Source organism: Fusarium flagelliforme (genome assembly GCF_020744385.1).
Source record: "Fusarium flagelliforme strain FIESC 12 MPI-CAGE-AA-0113 chromosome Unknown B0J16scaffold_5, whole genome shotgun sequence".
Taxonomy (NCBI): domain Eukaryota; kingdom Fungi; phylum Ascomycota; class Sordariomycetes; order Hypocreales; family Nectriaceae; genus Fusarium; species Fusarium flagelliforme.
Window position 1 is genome coordinate 910,856 of NW_025763507.1, and position 20,428 is coordinate 931,283.

General features: G+C 48.4%; 9 protein-coding genes across 9 annotated transcripts; 3 read left to right on the forward strand and 6 right to left on the reverse strand.

Moving 5' to 3' along the window:
* Positions 1 to 250: 250 nt before the first annotated feature.
* Positions 251 to 1,917, reverse strand: B0J16DRAFT_343928 (uncharacterized protein). Its single transcript, XM_046128130.1, has 4 exons — positions 1,653 to 1,917; positions 1,498 to 1,599; positions 1,143 to 1,446; positions 251 to 1,085 (listed from the first exon to the last, which is right to left on the reverse strand). Exons 1-4 carry the CDS (start codon positions 1,891 to 1,893, stop codon positions 389 to 391), a joined length of 1,344 nt encoding a protein of 447 aa, XP_045981026.1. The 5' UTR covers positions 1,894 to 1,917; the 3' UTR covers positions 251 to 388.
* A 274-nt stretch (positions 1,918 to 2,191) lies between these two features.
* Positions 2,192 to 3,681, reverse strand: B0J16DRAFT_363413 (uncharacterized protein; the record flags this gene model as incomplete). Its single annotated transcript, XM_046129878.1, has 1 exon — positions 2,192 to 3,681. The coding sequence occupies exon 1, from the start codon at positions 3,665 to 3,667 to the stop codon at positions 2,192 to 2,194; it is 1,476 nt and encodes a 491-aa protein (XP_045981027.1). The 5' UTR covers positions 3,668 to 3,681.
* Positions 3,682 to 5,757: 2,076 nt separating this feature from the next.
* Positions 5,758 to 6,162, forward strand: B0J16DRAFT_415780 (uncharacterized protein; the record flags this gene model as incomplete). The annotated part of the gene is made up of 1 exon (XM_046133545.1): positions 5,758 to 6,162. One exon carries the CDS (start codon positions 5,758 to 5,760, stop codon positions 6,160 to 6,162), a length of 405 nt encoding a protein of 134 aa, XP_045981028.1.
* An 81-nt stretch (positions 6,163 to 6,243) lies between these two features.
* Positions 6,244 to 8,752, forward strand: B0J16DRAFT_343930 (tRNA synthetases class II-domain-containing protein). The gene is made up of 3 exons (XM_046128131.1): positions 6,244 to 6,570; positions 6,620 to 7,548; positions 7,596 to 8,752. The coding sequence occupies exons 1-3, from the start codon at positions 6,399 to 6,401 to the stop codon at positions 8,565 to 8,567; spliced, it is 2,073 nt and encodes a 690-aa protein (XP_045981029.1). The 5' UTR covers positions 6,244 to 6,398; the 3' UTR covers positions 8,568 to 8,752.
* A 56-nt stretch (positions 8,753 to 8,808) lies between these two features.
* On the reverse strand, positions 8,809 to 9,708 carry B0J16DRAFT_343933 (uncharacterized protein). Its single transcript, XM_046128132.1, has one exon. It carries the CDS (start codon positions 9,470 to 9,472, stop codon positions 9,023 to 9,025), a length of 450 nt encoding a protein of 149 aa, XP_045981030.1. The 5' UTR covers positions 9,473 to 9,708; the 3' UTR covers positions 8,809 to 9,022.
* Positions 9,709 to 10,521: 813 nt separating this feature from the next.
* B0J16DRAFT_343935 (uncharacterized protein) lies at positions 10,522 to 12,163 on the reverse strand. Its single transcript, XM_046128133.1, has one exon. The coding sequence runs from the start codon at positions 12,059 to 12,061 to the stop codon at positions 10,964 to 10,966; it is 1,098 nt and encodes a 365-aa protein (XP_045981031.1). The 5' UTR covers positions 12,062 to 12,163; the 3' UTR covers positions 10,522 to 10,963.
* Positions 12,164 to 14,389: 2,226 nt separating this feature from the next.
* B0J16DRAFT_385674 (uncharacterized protein) lies at positions 14,390 to 14,655 on the forward strand (the record flags this gene model as incomplete). Its single annotated transcript, XM_046131515.1, has 2 exons — positions 14,390 to 14,441; positions 14,492 to 14,655. The coding sequence occupies 2 exons, from the start codon at positions 14,390 to 14,392 to the stop codon at positions 14,653 to 14,655; spliced, it is 216 nt and encodes a 71-aa protein (XP_045981032.1).
* Positions 14,656 to 14,795: 140 nt separating this feature from the next.
* Positions 14,796 to 16,990, reverse strand: B0J16DRAFT_373203 (uncharacterized protein). Its single transcript, XM_046130520.1, has 3 exons — positions 15,272 to 16,990; positions 15,115 to 15,221; positions 14,796 to 15,058 (listed from the first exon to the last, which is right to left on the reverse strand). The coding sequence occupies exons 1-3, from the start codon at positions 16,823 to 16,825 to the stop codon at positions 14,929 to 14,931; spliced, it is 1,791 nt and encodes a 596-aa protein (XP_045981033.1). The 5' UTR covers positions 16,826 to 16,990; the 3' UTR covers positions 14,796 to 14,928.
* A 977-nt stretch (positions 16,991 to 17,967) lies between these two features.
* On the reverse strand, positions 17,968 to 20,052 carry B0J16DRAFT_149806 (glycoside hydrolase). Its single transcript, XM_046122032.1, has one exon. It carries the CDS (start codon positions 19,739 to 19,741, stop codon positions 18,050 to 18,052), a length of 1,692 nt encoding a protein of 563 aa, XP_045981034.1. The 5' UTR covers positions 19,742 to 20,052; the 3' UTR covers positions 17,968 to 18,049.
* Between the last annotated feature and the right edge of the window lie 376 nt (positions 20,053 to 20,428).

Consider the following 20,428-nt stretch of genomic DNA (forward strand, 5'->3'; position numbering starts at 1 on the left):
AGGTGTCTTTGGAGAAAGTTGGACGAAGAGTTAGATCTGTGTTGAGTAGTGTAGATGTGATTGTTGGGTTATTCTTATATTCCTCTGGGAACTCACTCTTTTTATACCCAGATGCTGCCCTCATGTCGATAGATTCTTTGTATACGTTCATGTATACAAGTCGATATCGACCAATGAGAGACTTGCTACCCAATTCGGAAACTGAGTTGAGCCGCAGATCCTACGCCGCCATCCTTCCAGTTTGGCCAATGGGAGACTTGTTACTCAATCTGGTTAGAGCTTCTATTCAACCGTGATGAACCTTTATTGGTTGGATCTTATTGATGGACGACATCATCAAGACCACGGAAAGCTTCGTCGGACTTAAGATCAATATCAAAGAATTGGCTCATGAATCGGCCATAACTCCATTGCTTAACTCCATTTCCACACTCCGCACCTTGTCCCACAGCCTTTGTCCTGATTCATCATGGATCACAGTTATCCATGGAAACTTCGCCAAGCAATCCCTCGCATCCTTCCACGTTACGACACCAATCCTTGAAGCTTCCCCACGCAGTCTCGTGACTATCCACTCCTGGTCATCTCCTTGGGGGACAGATATACCTCCCAACATCAGAAGCCAAAAGGCAAACTCCCCATCCGCCACCTGCAGAGCATTCCTGATACAGGCTGCAATTAAACCTGGCTTGGCAAGGCGATTTTGGTGGTTGTTCCAAAACGTAGACAGGAGGAACACTAATAATCCGATGTGATACGCAGAATCAACATCGTGTATCAGTCTGGCCTCGTCCAATGTTCTAAATCCCATAAGTCTGTAGCAGACGGATAGCAAGATTTCTTGAAATTCAATCACGTCAAGAGGCTTTTTGTCGATGTGTTTGTTGAAGAGGTTGCAGACTCCCATTAGATCTGAAAAGGCTCCCTTAAGCGTCTCGTTCAGTTGTGGTATTTGGAGGTTTTTAGCATCTGGGTTGCTCCCTAACGTAAAGCCTCTTGACGATAAAAGTTTCCGCATCTCAGCCATTCTATTGCGATAGAAGAGCGGCTGGCCGCCTTGTTGCAAAGTGAATAGAATATCAGTGCTTGCAAAAGTCAGTACCAAACTCACTCGTATAACTGATTTTGAAGTTCTTACTCACCGGCAGATCTTGGTGGCCACCGCATCATCTTCTATCTTGTCCAATCCCCCACGAAGATCAACAATCCTTTTCATGCCCTTCACATGAGCCTCAGCGTCAGCGTAGTTCCCCGCTACTTGCTCATGGTTGATGAGAGCCATCACAATAGACAGTGTCCCGTCAGATAAAGCTTCGTTACTGTTGAGACGTTTTGCTAGTGTGTCAAGGGTTTGAGACAGGCAGGATAAGGATTTTGGACAGCCGTAGCCTGCGCCGAGGTATGTTTCGTTTGATGATTGAATGAGAGCTAATGAGCATTCGTATGCTGTCGTCGTTAGCAAATGTCTAGCGGAGGCGTTATAAGAGAACTTCATACCAGGCTTGCTGAGAAACATGATTTCGAGCCACCGCATCTTATACTGCTCGATATCGAAACCCATCTGAGTCGGATATATCTGGTTGATAGTAAAGGTGAAAACTAGGTTTGTCGTATCAGCCAATATCAGACACTCGATGATTAGTAGAGCTCACAATCATAAATAGCTCTGCTAGCAATTTTAGTCATTGGTACAGGAAACGGAAAGGTGAGGAATTGAGTGCCGATAGGTCGTGTTATTCTCTCCATGGCGTGATATCGGACAATCTGGTTGACCTTTGACGGTCGGTGGAAGGTTTTGCCTGCATTTTTGCCTTTCATCACATGGCGTCGCATAAGTTTCTTTGATTTTCTATCGGCTTTTAAGCCGTCCACGAAGAAGAATGTCTGTTCCATCCTGTCGTTGATAGTATGTAAAAGTGAGTTTGGTGGGGTGATGTCAGCGTAAGCAGCTGTAGCCTCATTGTTGGATAAAGCCTGCTTATTAATCTTCAATCAACTCATATCATCATCGACTTCACAATATTCAAAGACCATAGTATGATTGAATTGTAATATGTATTATGTTCATCTCGTAACTCATACTTTTGTACGTACTCTACATAACAGGTCCACTAATAGGAACCTCATCAAACGCTCAACTTCTCGTCATCAACTCATAATACAGGAATAATTAATTGTACATCAAACCTCCTTAAACCTCAACAGCACCGCAAGGGCCACCGTGAGCGTGGGTGTGAGCGCTGGTGCGCTTGAAGATCTGAGCATGATCGGCATCACGTCGGCGGGTAAGGTGGTTAACCGCGGGAATACCCTTGAAGCTCTTGGCGTATTTGGCAACAGAGTTGGCAATAGCCTGTGTGTTGACGAGGAAAGCCTCCTTGTTGAGGTTGTTGATATCGTCACCGGCCTTGTGGTAGTTGATGTCGTAAGCAACACCAGCCTCACCACCGAACTTCTTGGCCTCCTCCTCAGTCTTGAGCTGCTCGGCACCGGTGAAGAGACCACCGGAGGGAATACCGTTCTCAATAAAAGCGGCGTAATCAGAGCGGCCGCTGAACTCTGAGGGGACGGATTGGAGACGCTTGGTCTTGAAGAACTTCTCGAAGTCCTTCTCGATGGCGTCGGAACCAGCAGGGCCGGTCAGGTTGAAAGCATCACCATCACCGTCGTAGATACCGTAGACGTAGTTGGGGCTGGCAATCATGTCGAAGTTGAGGTAGGCACGGATCTTGGCGATCTCGGTGTCGGAGCTGTTGATGCTCTTCATGTAGGCGTAGGATCCGAGAAGACCGAACTCCTCAGCAGACCAGAAACCGAAGCGGACGGCGTTCTTGACGCGGTACTTGGTAAGAGCCTTGGCAACGTTGAGGATACCAATGATACCAGAGCCATCGTCGTTGATACCGGGACCAGCAGCAACGGAGTCGGAGTGGCCTCCAACGACGAGGACGTTGTCGTGGTCACCCTCCTTGGTCTCAGCAATGACGTTGAAGGTAACACGGTTCTCGACGGTAGCATCAACGTTGAGGTCAACGTTAACTTCGCCAGCCTTGGTCTTAGCAAGGATAGCCTCACCATCCTCCTGGCTGATACCAACAATGGGAGCAAAGTCACCGAAGGGCTCACCCAGAGTACCGCTCAGCTCGCCAGGAACGTTGTTGTAGACGATAACAGCGGCAGCACCAGCAGTCTTACCGTTGGTAGACTTGGCGGAGAAAGCACACTCTCCACGCTTGACAAGGACGACGTTGCCCTTGGACTCAGCGGGGAAATCGCTGGCCTCACAACCAAGGTTGGAGGCAACGACGAGAGGACCAGAGGCCTCACCAGCGGGGGTGTAGGTCATGATGGAGGCAGCGATGTCAGCGCCGTCGGCCTTGAGGGCGGCAGTACCGGCAGAGTACAGCTCAGTGAAGGGCTGCTTCTTGACGTCGTAGTAGTTCAAGGCCTTGAGGGTGTTGTAGAGGTAGTCGACGGTGGCGTTGTGGCCCTTGCCTCCAAAGACACGGGTGTCGTCGTTGGCATCGGCAATGTCCTGGAGCTTCTGGGCACCGGCCATGAGACCCTTCAAGGTGATGTCCTTCTGGAGCTTGAGCTCGTTGACGAGCGGCTTCTTGGTGGAAGCGGTGGCAAGGCCAGCCAAGGCGAGGACGGTAGAGTACTTCATCTTGAATGTGAGACGACGGAAGTGAGTAGAGGAGTGAGGAGGTGAGGTGAGAAGGGGATTATTGAGGGTGGAAATCGATTGATATTTATATGTTGCAGATCGTCATCTATCTGCATACTGCCAGTATCTCTGTTGCTGGGCGAGTAGCATCGCATGCCAATACCAAGGCCTGTACCGTAGTCAGTGCAACAGTCCAAGTCAAGACCTTGTCTGGGCAAAAAAAGGCTATGCTGTTTATTGATAGGATGAAGTCGTTGAACTGCACGGCACTTCTGCATAGCACAAAAGAAGATTGCACCAATTAGCTCTTTCCTCCGATCACGGCGCTGATCCAAAAGAGGCAGTTCCAGGGATGGAAATGGCGATCGAATCTTGGCGTCCGTTCTCTTTCCCCGCAGGAACTGCCTCTTCCAGGATCTAGCGCCGACTCAAATCACACCTCGTCCAGGAACTTTTGGAGGGTTTCTCTTGCCCGCTGGCTAATCTTTCACTAACTATGTTGATAACGGCAGGTCGCAGGGATAATGATTACTTGGCGGGGCTTTTGATAGCACGCGATTGACTAGGCATTAAGAGTAATAATAAGCATCATTCAAGCTTATTCGTCCTTCCCGAGATAGACAACCTCTATCTTTGTCGCCACTGAGGATATCTCATGATCAATGTCTGGGCAAAATGCTCCGCTCTTCTTAGTCTTTACTATCAATTTGTCTACCTCGGCCAACTCTTGTCAAGTACCCTGCCCCATCTAGATAGAGAGGAGACTCACCGGTTCTTTTGTACGAGCCTTGTCCGGGGTAAAAACAAGGTTAGCCCCCGCCGATAGATAAGAACCTTGCACTCAATTGAGTTGTGCCACTCAGCCAAACGTTATATCCGTTACCGTATCTGTAGTTGATATCCGTTCTGTGGCTTTTCTTGATGATGATCTTGTCCTACTATGAAAGAAACAACTGCGGGCTTCACCGATCGCGCGTTGCATTCACTGCACCTGTCACGGTTTGTAGCAATGATCTTCTCTATTGTACATGAGTAGTTCGTCGCGGCGACATGTGCTGTAACCCAACCTTGTGAGGCGAATTGATTCTGCGCGGAAGTGGGAACGAGTTGGGACAAGATCTAGATGATACTCTGCAGTTGGCCACCTACTGCTCGCATTGGCGTTTGCTTGGCTGCCTCAGTTAATGGCAAATTATACATGTTACCAAGAAACGGAATGAAGGGATGGCAGGACGGAAGATAGCCGGTGTCGTTCCGTCTATCGTGTGCATGGGATCGACCTGCCAGACAAACATTAGTCTCCCGGCGTTACATCAAGGAATGCGGATGAAGACAGTTTCTTAGCAAACGCCAACGTCTCACCACGCATTGTGGTAATTAAACTTAAACTCACCCACCGACTGTTTTGAGCCGCGGTCAAGACCAATGAAAGTCGCCTGGAGTAAACTTTGTTTTTCATTCTTCAGTGCATCAACAGCTTCGTTACCAGGTAGAGCATGTGGAGATCCTAAAAAGTATAACTCTAGTATCTTTCATCAATCAATAAAAATTAGGATCTTCGCCGTAGAAGCCTTGGATTTTCGGCATTATCGTATACAAGTTTATGTCCAGTAGCCTTCTGTTTCGACTTAATAGGGACTATCCTAACTTGTATCAGGCTTCTTCACCTGCATATTGTAACATATTTATGAGCCTTTTCACATTTATCTACAGTGAAGTCTATCTGTTTTTCACCTGGGCCTATCTCAATTGCTTTTTCAAGTCATATGCTGCGCTGACCATATTTGAGCCTATCGTTGTAAGAGCTCATGTGGTGACAAACATATGTAAGCAGCGTAGTAAGCTCCAACTAATCAATATATTGGGCGTAAGGGCGAATTAAATCCATTGATTGAATATGCATGAAGGCCACAAACGCGGTGCTGTGAGGGGTCGTGTTTATAATAAATTTGTGTATAAATACCTAGTAAGGTGACAAGGCGATCTTCGAGTCCCTAGCCGTCATGTCTCTATAGATATTCTCATTCGAACGATAGTATTATCATTATCAAACATTCAATATACTGGCTGTGACCCTTTCACAAGCAACAATGGCATCCAGCAATTCCAAAGTCGAAGAGCACAAGGCTCTATACCAAGCATACCTCGAACGCTGCAACGCACACGACTTTGAGGGCATGAAAACCTTCTACAAATCTCCATTAAATGTCATGGACAAACCTTTAGATCCAGACGATGTGGTTGCTCAGTTCAAGCCTCTGGTGGTGGCATTCCCTGACTGGAAATGGCATCTGCGACATTTGACCATCGAGGGTGATTATCTTTCACTACACTTCAAGATCACAGGAACGCATCAAGGAGAGTTTCGAGGATATCAACCGACTGGACGAAAGGTGGAAACTACTGAGTTCACGTTGTATCATGTTGTTGATGGGAAGTTTGCGGAGGTTTGGGATTTGGTTGACTTTGAGGCATTGGTTGAGCAGATCAAATAGGAGTCTCCCTCATACTATTCATCTCTCCATCAATAAACTATAAAACAATAGCTATTACTGTCGACAGCTCATAATCAATATGGTCTTGTAAGTGCTCGGCTTAAGGTGGGATGATGCTTATCGATAAGCGCCCCTCACCGAAGCTCACCGTGAAATTGTCGATAGCAATCGGCCCACCTCCAACGGCTCTTCCATAATGCTTCAACTGACTCAGACATAGCTCTGCATTCGCCGTCATGGTGCCCCCTCTTGCTCGCTGCCGCGCTTCCCTGCGCTCCGGAGCATGCGCAAGACCATTGGCAGTGCTTCGCACACAACAATGCTTCCCTCGAACCCGAAGCTTCACCCAGAGCTCAATTGTCGCATCCCAAGCGGCTCGTAGCGATATTCTCGGCGCCTGGGACAAATGTATGAACACCTTAGGTGGAGGCTTGGGTTTTGAGCTGACATGCGCTAGATAGCAATTCCGATATCCCCCTCGATCTCGAAAATAGTGATAAATGCGTTGGCTTCTTGAGTAAACGAAGAGTAATCCACAAGCAACTCTCCTTCGCAGACCTTACTACACCATCCGGCGAAACCATCCAGATCTGCTCTGACGCAAAGAAAGACCCCGAAGCGCATGCCCTCTTCACCCAAATCCCTCCGTACAGCCCCGTCGTCATCAGCACCAGCGGCAAAGCCGACGATCCATCCTCCGACAAGTCCTCCAAACCTACCGTCTACCTAAAAGACATCCGAGCTCTAAACACAGTCCCCCAGAACCTCATTGTCACACCCGAAGTTCAATTCCCTCCGAAGAAACGCCACTACCAGATCCGATTCCACCAAGAGCTACAAGAGAGACTCAAGTTCAGATCATGGCTGAAGGGACAATTGACCAAGGGTTTGCAAGAGAAGGGATTCACGGATATTGAGACACCGACGCTGTTCAAGTCAACACCTGAAGGTGCGAGGGAGTTCTTGGTTCCTACTCGTCAGCGTGGAAAGGCATATGCGCTCAATCAGAGTCCTCAACAGTACAAACAGACGCTCATGGCTGGTGGTGTCTCGCGATATATGCAGTGGGCGAGGTGCTTCCGTGATGAAGACAGTCGTGCGGACCGTCAGCCTGAGTTTACACAACTGGATATGGAATGGTCATTCGCTGGTGCGTCGAAAGTCAGACAGGATGTGAACGACATAATATTGGCCGCTCTCGAGTCGTTACGACCGGCGCATAGCTACCAAGAGATCCGTGGAGAGCGTATTCCTGTGTTATCTGAGATTCCTGAAGGTACTCGTCCAGCGGATGAGCCTGTCGCACACACCTTTACAACACTCAAGTTCCAAGACTGCATATCCTCTTATGGAAGCGACAAGCCAGATTTGCGCATCCCTAACAAGGTACGTTCTTACATCATCATCCCAGTACTCAAGCTAACAATGTCAAGATCCACGCGCTACCAGATCTCGAGCCATATAGACAATTCGTTAGCATGATCACATATCTCGAAGATCCCTTAATAGAGGCCTTCACATTCCCCATCTCCACAGAAGACCCCAATGAAGCCCGCAAATTGGTTGTAAAGTTTATGGACAGCTTACCAAGCGCACTGGCCGACAACCCAGACGGAAAGCCTCAAATTCTTGTGTGCGACAGAAAAGCACCTCTTCAAGGCTTCTCCTCGCTAGGATTCGAGGCCCAGGACGTTCTCGATCTTGTATCAGAGGGCGAAGATATTGAGCAAGGTGACCTGGTCGTCTTCCAAGCACGAGAGAAGCCTCAAGGCCAGTACTGCTCTGGTTCCACAAAGATAGGCGACCTTCGTATCGCGCTATGGAAGTTCCTCGTTGAAGAAGGATACATGGAGAAACCTCGTCTCGGTGATCCAGGCTCGCTGCAATTCGTCTGGGTAACAGACTTCCCCATGTTCAAGCCCACTGAAAAGGGCGAACCAGGTCAAGAAGGCGCCGCAGGCATTGCAGCATCACACCACCCCTTCACCGCCCCTCTGTCTAAATCCGACCTCGAACTTCTCTTCGCCGACCCTCTCCAAGCCAAGAGCGCAGCCTACGATCTCGTCCTCAACGGCGTGGAAGTTGGCGGCGGCAGCGAACGTATCCACATCGCATCGGTGCAGAAGTTTATCATGAGCGACGTTCTCCAGATGACAGACAAGAGAATTGGTGACTTTGCACACTTGTTTGAGGCGCTGGAATCTGGATGTCCGCCGCATGCTGGGTTCGCGCTGGGCTTTGATCGGCTTGTGGCGCTGTTGACTGACACGGCGACTGTAAGGGATGTTATGGCGTTCCCCAAGACGATGAAGGGCGAGGATCCGTTTGTTAAGTCGCCGAGTCGATTGACGGATGAGCAGCTTGAGCCTTATGGACTGCAGTTGCGTAAGAAGGCGAGTGAATGATGCATCTTCATTCACTACGCTTTGTGAAAAGCACGAAGAGAACAATTGATACAAACCCAACTTTGCCTGGATAAGACAGCTTCAATAGTGCTCCAGCTGTATCATAGAGAAACATGTATCATATGTACAACACCTTACAATATACAAAGAATCTAGACATCAATCACAGAGAACGGTCGTATTATCTTGCACTGCTTAACTTGCACTGCACAAACATGGTCACGATGAGAGATTCCGATTTATTGGCATGAATTTTCATTGATTTCCTAGCTGGTCATGATTCAGCGTCATTATCCCTTCCCCTATCCGAGCCAGGTCCGCACACAATCTATGTGATGCTATTCTCTATGCCCTAGGGTCCCCAAACTCCGGTGTATTTTGTAAAGAAGTGTACATGCTGCGTAAGGTATCTCAATGCGTTGATCGAAAAAGAAGCGCAATAAACAGAAAGTCGTTTAAATGAGGAAGAAGCCGAAGGCAGTGGCACCGATGGCAGCCAGCATGGCGACGGCACCGGACTGGCCACTGAGGGCAGAGGCAGCGTTGTCATTGTCGTCGGCAGCAGCAGAAGCGCTGGCGGAAGCTCCGCTGATGGCACCCTCAATGCGAGTGCTGGCGGCGTCGAGCTTGGTGCCGATGTAGTCGCCGGCGCTGTTGTAGTTGGACTGGACCCAGCTCTTGGCGTCACCGCCGTGCTCGGAAGCCCAATCCTTGATTTCATTGCCGTTGCTCTTGGCCCATTCTTCAATGTCGGTGACCTTGCCGCCAGCCTTGCTCTCGGCCCAGGACTTGATGTCGTCGGGGAGGTCGCGAGGCAGGACAGCGCGGGCGGTGACTTGGGGAGCAGCCTGCTCAGCGGCGACGAGGCCGGCAGCGGCGAGAATAGCGACCTTTGTGAAAAGCATTGTGATTGTTTTGTTTTGAGGTGGTAGGTTTGTTTGTAGAAGGTGGTGTTGATGAATGTGAGATGAGTGTAGAGTTGTGTTGGTTATTGATGAAGAACGAAGGATGTAGCAAGAAAAGAGAGAAGTTGGAAGTGGCAGCTCCTTACCTTGATATAGGTTTCTCTGTTTCCCCTTGTACGCCCAAGCTCAGACCGTTGCCTGTTGCCTCAGCTGGGTTGCTACTGCTCGCCTTCTCCTGTCATTTACTGTAGCTTAGGTAGCTAGGCCCTGCATAAAATGCCATGGCTGAACTGCGTCATGTTCCAGCATTGAACCCCTGTTTTCGACTGTCATTCAACCAATCAAACCCTCACAATCTCCTGCCCCTGCGTAGATCTAACCCCGTTCCAAGGCCTGCGCCTCTGGTATGTCATCACCAGCCGCGATTCTTGCCGTCAGGTGCGTTGCCCCAGACCCACCATTGCCTCATTTTCGGTTTCAGCGATACTTTGTGGCGATATCATTCCAGTTTTCTGTGCCTGGATTTAACTTGTTTCGGGTTTCTTTCACCGGGGAATGGCTATTTCTAGAACAACAACAGTCGTGGCCAGCCATACGCTATCATGCAGCGTCAGTCGTATGTCAGCCAAGCCTCTTCCATCTTTTCTCTCTGCCGACTTCCCGCTTTGTCGATCGCGATGTTAAAGTTGAATAGAGAGAACCCATGTGGGTTCTGACTCAGACGTTTAATTGGAAACACTTTACCCCAGACTTTAGAGTTTTCTGTAGATTGGGCGAGGATCAAGGAAGGAGGCCGCCAGTATGACCTACCTAAGCTCATATTACAAGTTTGTTTGCGCTGCCATAGTGATAATAGAGGCAAATAACGCCATAGCAGTATCGTTGCCATTTTCGGGTTATTTGCGTATTCTTGTGCCGCGTGTTTGCGTGGCACAGTCCGCACTAGCTACGTGGTTCAGGCCTCACAAGCCACGGGCAGCCATCTTCTTGACAACAAAGCTGGGAGTTATCCACGAATGTACAGTATGTTAAAGAAAATAAGGAAATACACGCCAGTCTATTATCCGTTGAAAAACGCCTCCCCAATCTTCCCTCACTAGAATCATTAGTCATATTTTTGCAGTTCTGTCGTATATCTTCGCAGGCCACGCTTCCTTTTTAACATCCATTGAACCCAATGCCATCGTCCTTTTGCACCTTACATTACTTTGCGTTGACAGATAGAGTCGGTGAACTCCCAGCGTCAACATCCGGGTGCTTTCTTTCTATATGTCTTTTCATGTTCTTTCTTGTAAGAACTTGTCCACAAATTTCGCACGGGATCCTTTCTCTGGATGTTCTAGTTAATGACTGTTAGACGAATTACTATAGGGTAGGACTCACGGTTGCGGCAGACGAAGTCTTTTGCTGTGGGATGAGACTGTGTCCACAGCTGCACAGACCGATTGACAGAAGCTCGAAAAGAAGTAATCACTGGGAAGTATCTCCTGCTCATCGTGGGTTAGGCTTTTCATTGCAGCAGCAGGTGACTTGTTGACATACATTTCCGAGCGACAGCATATAATGCCGGGCTTCGTTCATGCTCTGCACATAACCAAGGTTGATGAAGCTATCTATAACGGAGACTATCGCCTGAACACGTGGGTCTTTGAGGGAGTCGTCGTCTCGTAAACGTTGTATGTACACTGGCTCAATGCGATTCCCCCGTTCGGATTGGGTTGGTTGGATTGTCACCCTACGGCTGGAGGGGCTAGAGAGGACCAACGTAAGCTCCCCACAACTTTCTAGAAAATGGGATATGTTGTATATGATTGACGATTCCCGTAAATTCTGCAAATTCAGGGCTATGGTGCTGGTAAACTGGGCATTCTCACTGACCATTTGGCCTCCCGACAGAGAGTTGAATGCCAGTAGGTCATATATCGTATGGTCAAGGTCCAGATTCGAGCCCAGAACATTGTTCTCCATATGATCACCCTGTGGTGTAGGGGTTGTACTTGGCTCCTCTTGGTATCCTGGCTGCAGCGGATGGCTGTCATTCACCAACGTCAAAAGGGTACACAAGTCTGGGCCAGCCAAGGGAGGCTCTGGACAAACAGCCCTAATTAGGTCGTCAAATGCTTCTCGGTGTTTGTGGTTGACGATTGCATTTCTCCAAATCTCAAAGTGAGAGAAGTCAAAGCTGACATGGTTACCTGCACTGTGTTGAATGACGTGCGACAAGCTGCAGAGGGCAAGAACTTCTCCCAGAGTAGTGGGAGGTAGGTACAATAAGGTGTTCCGATAGCTGCTTACTGCAGTCTCGTAGAAGCGAGTACGCTTGACAAAAGAGTCGAGGCTATCGTCGATACCTACAAGGTACAGATTACGCCTTGCAGCCACTAGCCGTTGACGGGCTTCTTCTAATTTGACCTGGACAATTCGAAGAAGCCCCCATTGATGAGATATATGCCGATTGAAGGTTTCGGGATAAGGGAAGTAGGTTATTGATGTTGCTGAGGAGTCGAGATAGACAAGACTGGCAAGGAGGCCTTCAGTTCTTGGTTGTAATAATGGCCATATCGGAAAAGATAGGGTTGGGGTTTCCATTAGAAGGGTCTTGATGAAAAGATGAGAAAGCTGTGAACTGTAGATAGTAAATTCTTATCATTCGAAATTCGGAAGAAGTGAAGGGTCTATATATATTGTTGGATACGTCGGTTCTTTAAATTGACAAGTTCCAAGTGAGCCATCTCAAGTGTCCTTGGGGGGCGTATACACAATGGAGGTTAGATGTCAGATGCATGGAAAGAACCACTAGTACTAGTTAGGTAGTATGTGTTTGTTGCACACCCCGAGATCAAACTCGGGCGAGCCCTTCCTCCTCCTGCAGGCCACACCCTAGGTAAATTAAGAGTCCGACTCGACTTACTAGGTTCCTCTCCTCCCGCTCGTTTAGTAGACAGCCAGGCACGTCGTTGCTGCAGGCCACCCTAAACACTCGAGTTCATCTCTTTTGGACGAACCGGCACCATTCCATACAGGCCACACCCTAAACTTACTGCAGGTCGGCTCCTCTCTCTCGGTACCTAGACAAACAGGCACCGTTGTACTGTAGCTGCAGGCCGCACCCCAAGACAGACAAACTCAGCTTTCTCTACCTAGTCCCAGTCACATACACCGAAGCAGGCCAATAACCATTAAGCGCATGAGAATTCGGAATGCAATAACAGGTGAGGATCTAACTATCATACAACACTACAGGGGTTCAGGTGTACATACACCACCATCACGGGAAAAGGTGGCCTTGAGACATCCATGAAATGTCGGATGGCAAGTTAAGCCTGTCAACTTAGTATTGAAGAACCTGACCTCATGAGTCAAGCCTTGACATGAGGCATGTTCTCTCAACATTCATTTAATAGCTTATTCTGTCATCTATTTATGTCCAAAAACCGCTCCCTGCCGCGATGGTGTTCCCGTAAGGCAGTGAAGAAGGTAACTTGCAAAAAAAGTCGGGTTTCCAGTACAAACAGCCCAAGAATTTGCAGGCACGTGATCTGCCATGACACCCCGTCGGCACCTAGCAATGATGCTGCGGGAGGAGTATCGTCCTGTATCGTGAGTTTGGGGTATTGGGGGAGGGGTGTTTAATCAAGCTGTATGACGGAATAACCGTCAACTAGATATTAAGACTACATCAGCAATGGATGCTGGGTTCTAGCCGCTAATGCTGGGTGTTTCAACGCTAAGCTAACAAGCCGATTTTGTTATACAGGGTGTCTTGGTGTCAAGGAGAAAGAAGAAAAGAAAAAGAAGGAAACGGATAAAAGAACGAATGGGAAAAAAAAGAAGGGAAAGGGGGTGGGGGCGTGTGGAAAAGTAAAAAAAGAGAGGGGGAAAAGAAGAAGAAAAAGAAAAGAAACACCTTGCTCGGCTGCTCTCCAACGAGTTAGTTACCTTTAGTCGCTCCGCGCAGCAACATCCATGTTGTGCCCAAAAGATTATCTAGGACCTTGGGAAGAAAGAAACGCGGCGCCGTCAACGGAAACTGACAGTACTCTGCAGATCGCTGAAGCTAAGCCTGTCTCGTTCCCAACTCGTACTTGATTAAGGTTCTTTGGCTTCATAATGAAAAAGTGGCCAGGCTACAGCGTAGGGCTAATACTAGTGAATTCTAGACAAGCTGGGAGGTGCTTCACAATCCTGGCACTCTTTCACCCTCTTATTTCCGGAAGGGCAGTAGAGTTGAAGGAGATAAATAAAATGGGGATATTTAGTGAGAAGGGAGGCACTGAATTTGGTGAGAATTTGTTGCAGGGGAACAGCCTAGTCAGATAGGACAGGACGCAGACTAGACAGGGGTAAATACTAGATTCGAAGTATTTTATCTGAACAAATATACCTAGTAATGAGAAATAGCCAGTGGATAGCACAGACATTGACCGCGGGCTGACCGCGGGTTGACCACGTTGACCGCGTTGACCACGATTGACTGCGGGACATTGACATGTATTACTCCCGTCTGTACCTAGGTATTGCTGAATGCTCCGGAGCCAGGGCGTGGCTCTCAGAGCCAGCACATCGGACCACACCACTCCTGCATCCGCGCACTGTACCGTCGACAGGGAACGGTTTTGTTTTGCGAAACCATTGGGAAAACCGTGGAGTAGTAAAGAAGTAGGTGCTCCAGTACGCTATTGGTTTCTGAGCTTACGCAGTTGGAGCCGGAGCTGGATTATGAAAAACTCCAAGCAGCTCCAATACGATAAGTGAGCAAGACTGGAGCCGAGTCCGTAGTAACGCAAAGCCTGCGATAAAAAAAAAAAACACATATAATAAGCCCACGGATTGAGGAAATGGAAACGAAGAGGGAAAAAGCTCACAATGTCATACTTTACCGTTCGCTCATAAGTGTATTCCCGTTTGTACAGCAGCATGCCTACCGAAGAGCAACTTAGACAGATGCAGGAAATGAGGGGCGACCAGGGTAATAACATCGTCCAGTATCCCCACTGTATTTATACTGACAGTATATAGAACCTGTGATGTTACAGACATGGCTTTACGAACTCAAAGACATTACTTCCTCTACGGATGTCTGGTCCTACGAACGGGCAATCGCCAAACCGAGACCCAAGACGAGCGACACCAAGCCATGCAAGAACAAGACCAAGAAGAACGATGCAGCAAAGGCGGCATGAGGTGCAAGGCGGTTGGAACGTATTGGGGGAAAAGTTGTTATTTACGGGAAATAGCCTCCTGGACGTGTCAAAGAAACTCGAAGATTCCATGGTAAAGAAGTCAAAAGTTCTCAAAGTATTTGTGACATGTTCAAGTTAACCAGTTATCAATTTCATGAATATCGTTGTTTTGATGGCATGTCGCCCACAAAACGTGTTTTTCCATAGATACGCCTTCATTGCCCCCTGTTGGTAATGATATAAAGACTCTTGGGATTGCAGAAGTGACAAATTCTATGCCTTACGAGACCTTCTTTTCGTAGGGACCTTTCTTTCGCTGTTGCTATGCTGCAGCTTCACATGCCTCTTCAGATTGTATAACCGATCGGTAGTGTGGTCGCACTCGGCGCATGAGAAAGTTTTCCTGATAATTGATCAGCAAAGCCCTGTAGGGAGGGTGTCAAGTGATGCGTAACGAACTTGGGAGCAGACTTCTGTGTTGTGGACACAGACGGCGATGGGCTTGTGTGGAAACCACGGATCCAACCACGGAACTCTCGATATGCCGTTTGATCGTCGAACAACAACTGAAGATAGTTAGTGGAGTTCAACTGTACGTCTTTTGCATCCCACTTACATATCCTGCCAGTACCATATAGCACTCGATATCCTTCCGGTCTTGTAGTAATCCTCGCTCGAAGAATGCTTCCGCAATGGCAACTATACCACGCGATACCAGATCGCGCTCGTTCTTTTGTGATGACAGAGGTTGAATGAAAGATGTTTGTATCTGTGTCTTTTGTGGCAATCTCTCTTGGCACCAGGCAAGACACGATCGAAAGTCCTTAGATGCCAGTCCGCCACCGGCAAGGTCATACCAGAAACATGCGTTTTCATGGATAAACTGCACCACAGCTCTGAACACAGAGGTCTCCTGAAGCTGTGTTATCGTATCGGACTCGTTTGCTGTCATTGAAGGCGATGGATTATGAGGTTGGCTGCTTGGCAGTTGTCTCGGCGAGTCATATGTAAGAGGCGATTGCGCCGAGGCCGGGGGTATGGCGAGTTCATTATTCCCAATCAACCCCATCTCAAAGTCGATAGAACAGAACGGGCCTGGGTCGAAATCTTGCCAGCGAGTCGGTGATAGAGTCGGGTAGGGTTCTGGAGGACCGGATAAAACAAGAGAAAAGTCACACTCGTCATGTGTCAACTGTGTGAGGTCCTGAGCATACATTGACAATCTATCTCTTGCTCGTTGTAGGTCGAGGAGCGAAGGGTCTATTCCTTCGGAGTGGACATGTGATGCTGGATGGACTGAAGTGTTGTCCTCGCTGTGGCGAACATCGCTCTGGAAATTGTATCTCGATAATGACTGGTGGCCGAGGCCGAGGTTAGTGAAAGACGGCGAGGCGGGCGCTGTGCAGGTTGGAAGTACAGATGAGGGAGTTACACCACGCCGTAAACTGGTCGCTAGTCTTTGAGACTGCTTTCCCATGCCAAAGTCCATGAAGTGAAGATGGTTTCGTGCTTCGGGCCAAAGGTGTTCGGCAAGCAGCTTGAAAGCCTCCCGCTCATCCTCCTTCTCCAAAGCATCCAACCATAGACGAATGCCAGCAAGGATGTCGCCTTCTGCTATCCGATTTCTGGAGTACAACAGACAAGAAACGACGTAGGATAAGCTGCAGAAAGCAAATACCTTGCAGAGGTCGTCTGGGACCAGCCCAGTCACCGTGTTTCGAAAAGCAATCGCGCCTGTTTGTCGGAGTCCTTTGGCATCTTGGTAGCCGGCAAGAATGTTGTTGATGGCGGGATTGTCCAAGTTGGCTGCAACTTCGACAAAATGATTCCAAAGAGCCGCCATCCCATCGCGGACTGTGCGGATAGAAGACCAGGCGATTTCGCGGGCACGAGCGTCATTGTGCATGGCGTAAGGCTGTGAGTCTGCTGCATCGTTGGAGGAAGTCGCAGCGCATAATGCTTGAAGCTCCTGTGAAAGATCATCTCGAGGGCCATTTGCACTTGGGCTTGTGCTCTCAGTTGCATCAAGGTACACGAAGCCAGCAAAAAGTCCATCGACTTCTGCCAAAGCCTTCTCGAGGTGTCCTTTTGCCCTGGAGCCTCCAAGACCAGCACGTGTCGCGCCGCCACAGACTGAGAACAGATCAGTATAGCTTGAAAGGTATCCCATAACGGAGGATATGCATAAGAAACGGGGGTTGTTGCCTTGTTGACTGTCGAATAATAAAGGCAAAAGTGGTTTGTATCAGCACATTGTAATGGTTCGCAAAATGCTCGAATTTATGCGAGATCTATTTGAGGCTCACTATTGAGTTTGCTCTGACTTGTTTCCCGGTTGATGCTCATGAGCAAGACTCGGGGGCGGAACGACCCTCCCGCGTAATTGAACAAGCATGCCCGGGGGCTCCTGCCGTTGGCCGTTGAAGCACAAGGTGCCTTGGCACGTCATTCCACTAACCTTAACGAGAATGATCGGCAGGGTCAGACTTGTAAATTCTGTTTCAAAAAGCAATTACATGGTTGCTCCGGAGCTGCTCATGAGTAAGTCATGCCAAGAGCATTGCTCGCGAGCAAGGGTTGATGCTCATGAGCAACTCACGAGCAGGAAGTGAGTAAAAAGCGATAGTAGATAAACAATTAGACGTTTATATAGCGAGAGACGGATTGAGAGAAGAAAGATCTTCCAAGGCTGCTATCCCATTGCCAAAGAACAATTCAGAGTCAGCAACAACGCCACTTTCAAGTACAGCCCATGTATAATGCTGCGCCATACACTGCAAGCAGGAAAAAACAGTCCAAGCCAAGGCAACCTTCAATACCCAGGTGAGTCCACCTAGTAAGGCTTCCTTGAGTGTCTAGCTGACAAGACACACAGTCATTAAATCGAACATGCTTCAGATCTGGTTGGAAGAGCCGAACGACCGGGAGGTCTGGTCATCAGAACGGGCAATCTCGTACCCGAAGAGACCTCGCGGTGACTGCAAAAAGGATGATCCTAAATTATGACGCACGGCAGTGAGATAATGTGGAAGGGCTTGATGATGGCGGATAACGGCTTTACTTGATTCGCCGCCTTCAAGAAATGTAGTAAGAATTGTCAATCGGCTTGTGACGGGATATAATGCTGTGTTGTGTACTTAGGGTGGCTCCATTACTGATTGGAAGCCCCGGGCACACTCATAATGCTGTACAAGTTGGATTCAGACATTGAGGCTCAAGTTGATGTTATCACCAGACTACTTCTTAAGCCTACAAAGTAGACGTTCGCGAGGCACTACATTTCCTGTTATGACCGCGAACCAGTTAAAAAGGCTCATATTGGATATAGAGGTTAGATTATAGACTTTATTTTAATATAAAGTTTCTTTTATCCATGTTTTTATATAACCCCCCTTCAATTCACCCCCCGTTTCAAAGGGTGAGCCTCAGTGTTAAACACCCACTCATCCAAACTGATAACTTCTTCATCAGCAAAAATGAGATAGAAGTACTTCAGCGTCTCCGCCATCCAGAAACTCTCCATATAATCCTTAAGCTTGACCTCCTCAGCACCAACATCCTCCACCGCCGCAAACGCCTCCTTCGTCTCAGCAGCGGCACGGATAGAAGTCCACATGTTCCACGCAATATCGCGGAACTCTTCCTTTCCGGTGATGCGGTAGAGGTAGAAGATACTCTCAATGGTTTCTGGGCGAAGGAGGTAAGTTGAATCTCTGGCGCGGAAACCGAGGGGCTTTTTGTGGGAGCTTGGGTTAAAGTCGCAGGGCTCTAGAGTTGGACAGCGTTCGACGTGGACGATTTCGGGCATGAGGCCGGTTGGGTAGGCGGAGTAGGCTTTTGCGCATCCTCGAGCGAGTTTCTCGCCAATGACAACGTGGTCGTCTCGTCCTAGAGCCTTTCCTCCAAGGGCGTACATGCCTCCTGCAAAACAGGTGAGATGCTCGACGTCTGTCTTCAATCTGATCTCTTTACTTCGGGGAGCAATATCAGCTTCACCTAACATAAGCACATCCTCCTTTTCCGGCAACATCGGTCGGAACATCAAGTGCTTAATAGCAGCGTCGGCAGCCTTGACATACATCTTCTCATACTTTGGTTCGAGACCCTGCAGAAGAACGTACTGCTTGATGAGATACTCATAAAGCGAGTCGCCATTAGCGCCCAGGCCAAACGTGTCGTCGGTAACTCGGAAACCATCCTGCGCGTTAATCTGAATTGGCCATAGTCCAGGAATTGCAGTCTCATTTTGTGTTCTCTCAAATGCACTGGTGATAAAGTCAATCGCATCGTAGTACTTGGGGTTTCCCGTCTGCTGCGAAAGACGAGTAAACTCCATACTCATACTGCCCAAACTAGCAGCACTCTGTCGCGGTTCGGGGCGACCTCTTCCCTCCTTGAGATCTCTGAATCTGATAGTATGCGGTGGCATATGTTCGGCGTTATCGAAAGTGCCATACAGCAAATCTCCTATCTCAATCGCCTTGGCCAGCAAGGCGCTCTCTCCACTGAGCTCATACGCTGAGAGTAAACCGCCAAGATGTCTGATGGTGGTTTCAAAAACGTTGAACCCGTCACTAGTAGGCAAATCCCAGTCCATGCGAGAAACGTAGTCGACAGCCTTGTAAAACTCTCGCTTCATACCCATGAGCCATAGCGTGTCGAGGTTGTCGCAGATGGTAGCGGCCCACCCACCAAAGGTATCAGTACCTGTTAAGCTCAATGGCTTCAACTCATCGCGTCCCCATGCGAACTTTTCGTATGAAGCCCATGTCTTTTGGAAAGCTTGCTTGACCTCTTTTCGGCGCTGCTCCGCTGTTGCAAGTTCTCGTTTTCTCAATTCTGGGTTTGAGAAGTCGTATTGGATTCGGGGTAGTTCGGCAGGCGACCCGCGCGGTGGTTTGACCAATTTACTCGCATCCAATGGATGCCGCATTGTGTGTCTACTCCAGTCATAGCTGCTGGGAATGAAACTGATTCTGGGAGAGCTGGGACTCGATATTTGGTGGAAAAGACCATAAAATACTAGCGACGCAATGAGAAGTGAGAATATCGCCCTCGATGCGGTAAAAGGTAGAGCTACGCCCATGGTTACAAGACACAAGAAAAAGGAAAGAAAATGAGTGAAATCCAGGGTCAATTCAGGTCACCATTGAGACCGTCAAGGGAAGGACTCAATGCTGAAAGAACATGAAAGGGGATCGGGGTCAAGTCAGATCTTATACGGGATCAAAGACGCAGTAAGCAAGGATCCTAAGACAAGGAGTCAAACAGTTCCTGACTGCCCTGTATTAGTGTCGCTCCCCCACTCTGACACGCAAGCTTTCTAAGAATAACTAGACGATTAACGTGAGATCCGCAGGCACTATGACATACTGAGTGGAGGGAGATGAGCGATCAGTCCATGCACGATTCTTGTATTACTTTAAAACACAAAGAGAAACAAGAGCTTAGACTGTGACGCGAGGCTTAACTAGACGAAAGCCTATCATTGGATCTCAAAAAGCAGTTGGAAGGCATTGGTTCCAATGTTTTATTCTCCTTATCCTTTAGCTCAGTTAGATTCAGCTGCCCTGTATTGGCTTTCAGGGGTACATTAGCTGTCGTGTGCGCTGAAAAGCCAAAAGTCAGCGGGCTGACAAACTGAAACCCCTGGCCAAGCCACCTGTTCAAGGAGATCATCGACTCGTAAGCCCTACAAAGAATTAAGATGAGAAACAAGCTCGCCAAGTTGGTATTATTTCTTAGCGAAGTCCGAGAATAAGCCATTCGTTTT

Bases quoted from the DNA above. Each gene is read 5' to 3' on its own strand.
- B0J16DRAFT_149806 (XM_046122032.1), bottom strand. From the start codon at position 19,741: ATGGGCGTAGCTCTACCTTTTACCGCATCGAGGGCGATATTCTCACTT.
- B0J16DRAFT_373203 (XM_046130520.1), bottom strand. From the start codon at position 16,825: ATGGGATACCTTTCAAGCTATACTGATCTGTTCTCAGTCTGTGGCGGC. The intron at 15,222-15,271 runs GTAAGTGGGATG...AACTATCTTCAG, and splicing joins ATATGGTACTGGCAGGATAT to TTGTTGTTCGACGATCAAAC. The intron at 15,059-15,114 runs GTTCGTTACGCA...ATCAATTATCAG, and splicing joins ACACAGAAGTCTGCTCCCAA to GAAAACTTTCTCATGCGCCG.
- B0J16DRAFT_343935 (XM_046128133.1), bottom strand. From the start codon at position 12,061: ATGGAAACCCCAACCCTATCTTTTCCGATATGGCCATTATTACAACCA.
- B0J16DRAFT_343928 (XM_046128130.1), bottom strand. From the start codon at position 1,893: ATGGAACAGACATTCTTCTTCGTGGACGGCTTAAAAGCCGATAGAAAA. The intron at 1,447-1,497 runs GTATGAAGTTCT...TAACGACGACAG, and splicing joins CATGTTTCTCAGCAAGCCTG to CATACGAATGCTCATTAGCT. The intron at 1,086-1,142 runs GTGAGTAAGAAC...GACTTTTGCAAG, and splicing joins GTGGCCACCAAGATCTGCCG to CACTGATATTCTATTCACTT.
- B0J16DRAFT_343933 (XM_046128132.1), bottom strand. From the start codon at position 9,472: ATGCTTTTCACAAAGGTCGCTATTCTCGCCGCTGCCGGCCTCGTCGCC.
- B0J16DRAFT_343930 (XM_046128131.1), top strand. From the start codon at position 6,399: ATGGTGCCCCCTCTTGCTCGCTGCCGCGCTTCCCTGCGCTCCGGAGCA. The intron at 6,571-6,619 runs GTATGAACACCT...GACATGCGCTAG, and splicing joins TCTCGGCGCCTGGGACAAAT to ATAGCAATTCCGATATCCCC. The intron at 7,549-7,595 runs GTACGTTCTTAC...AACAATGTCAAG, and splicing joins ATTTGCGCATCCCTAACAAG to ATCCACGCGCTACCAGATCT.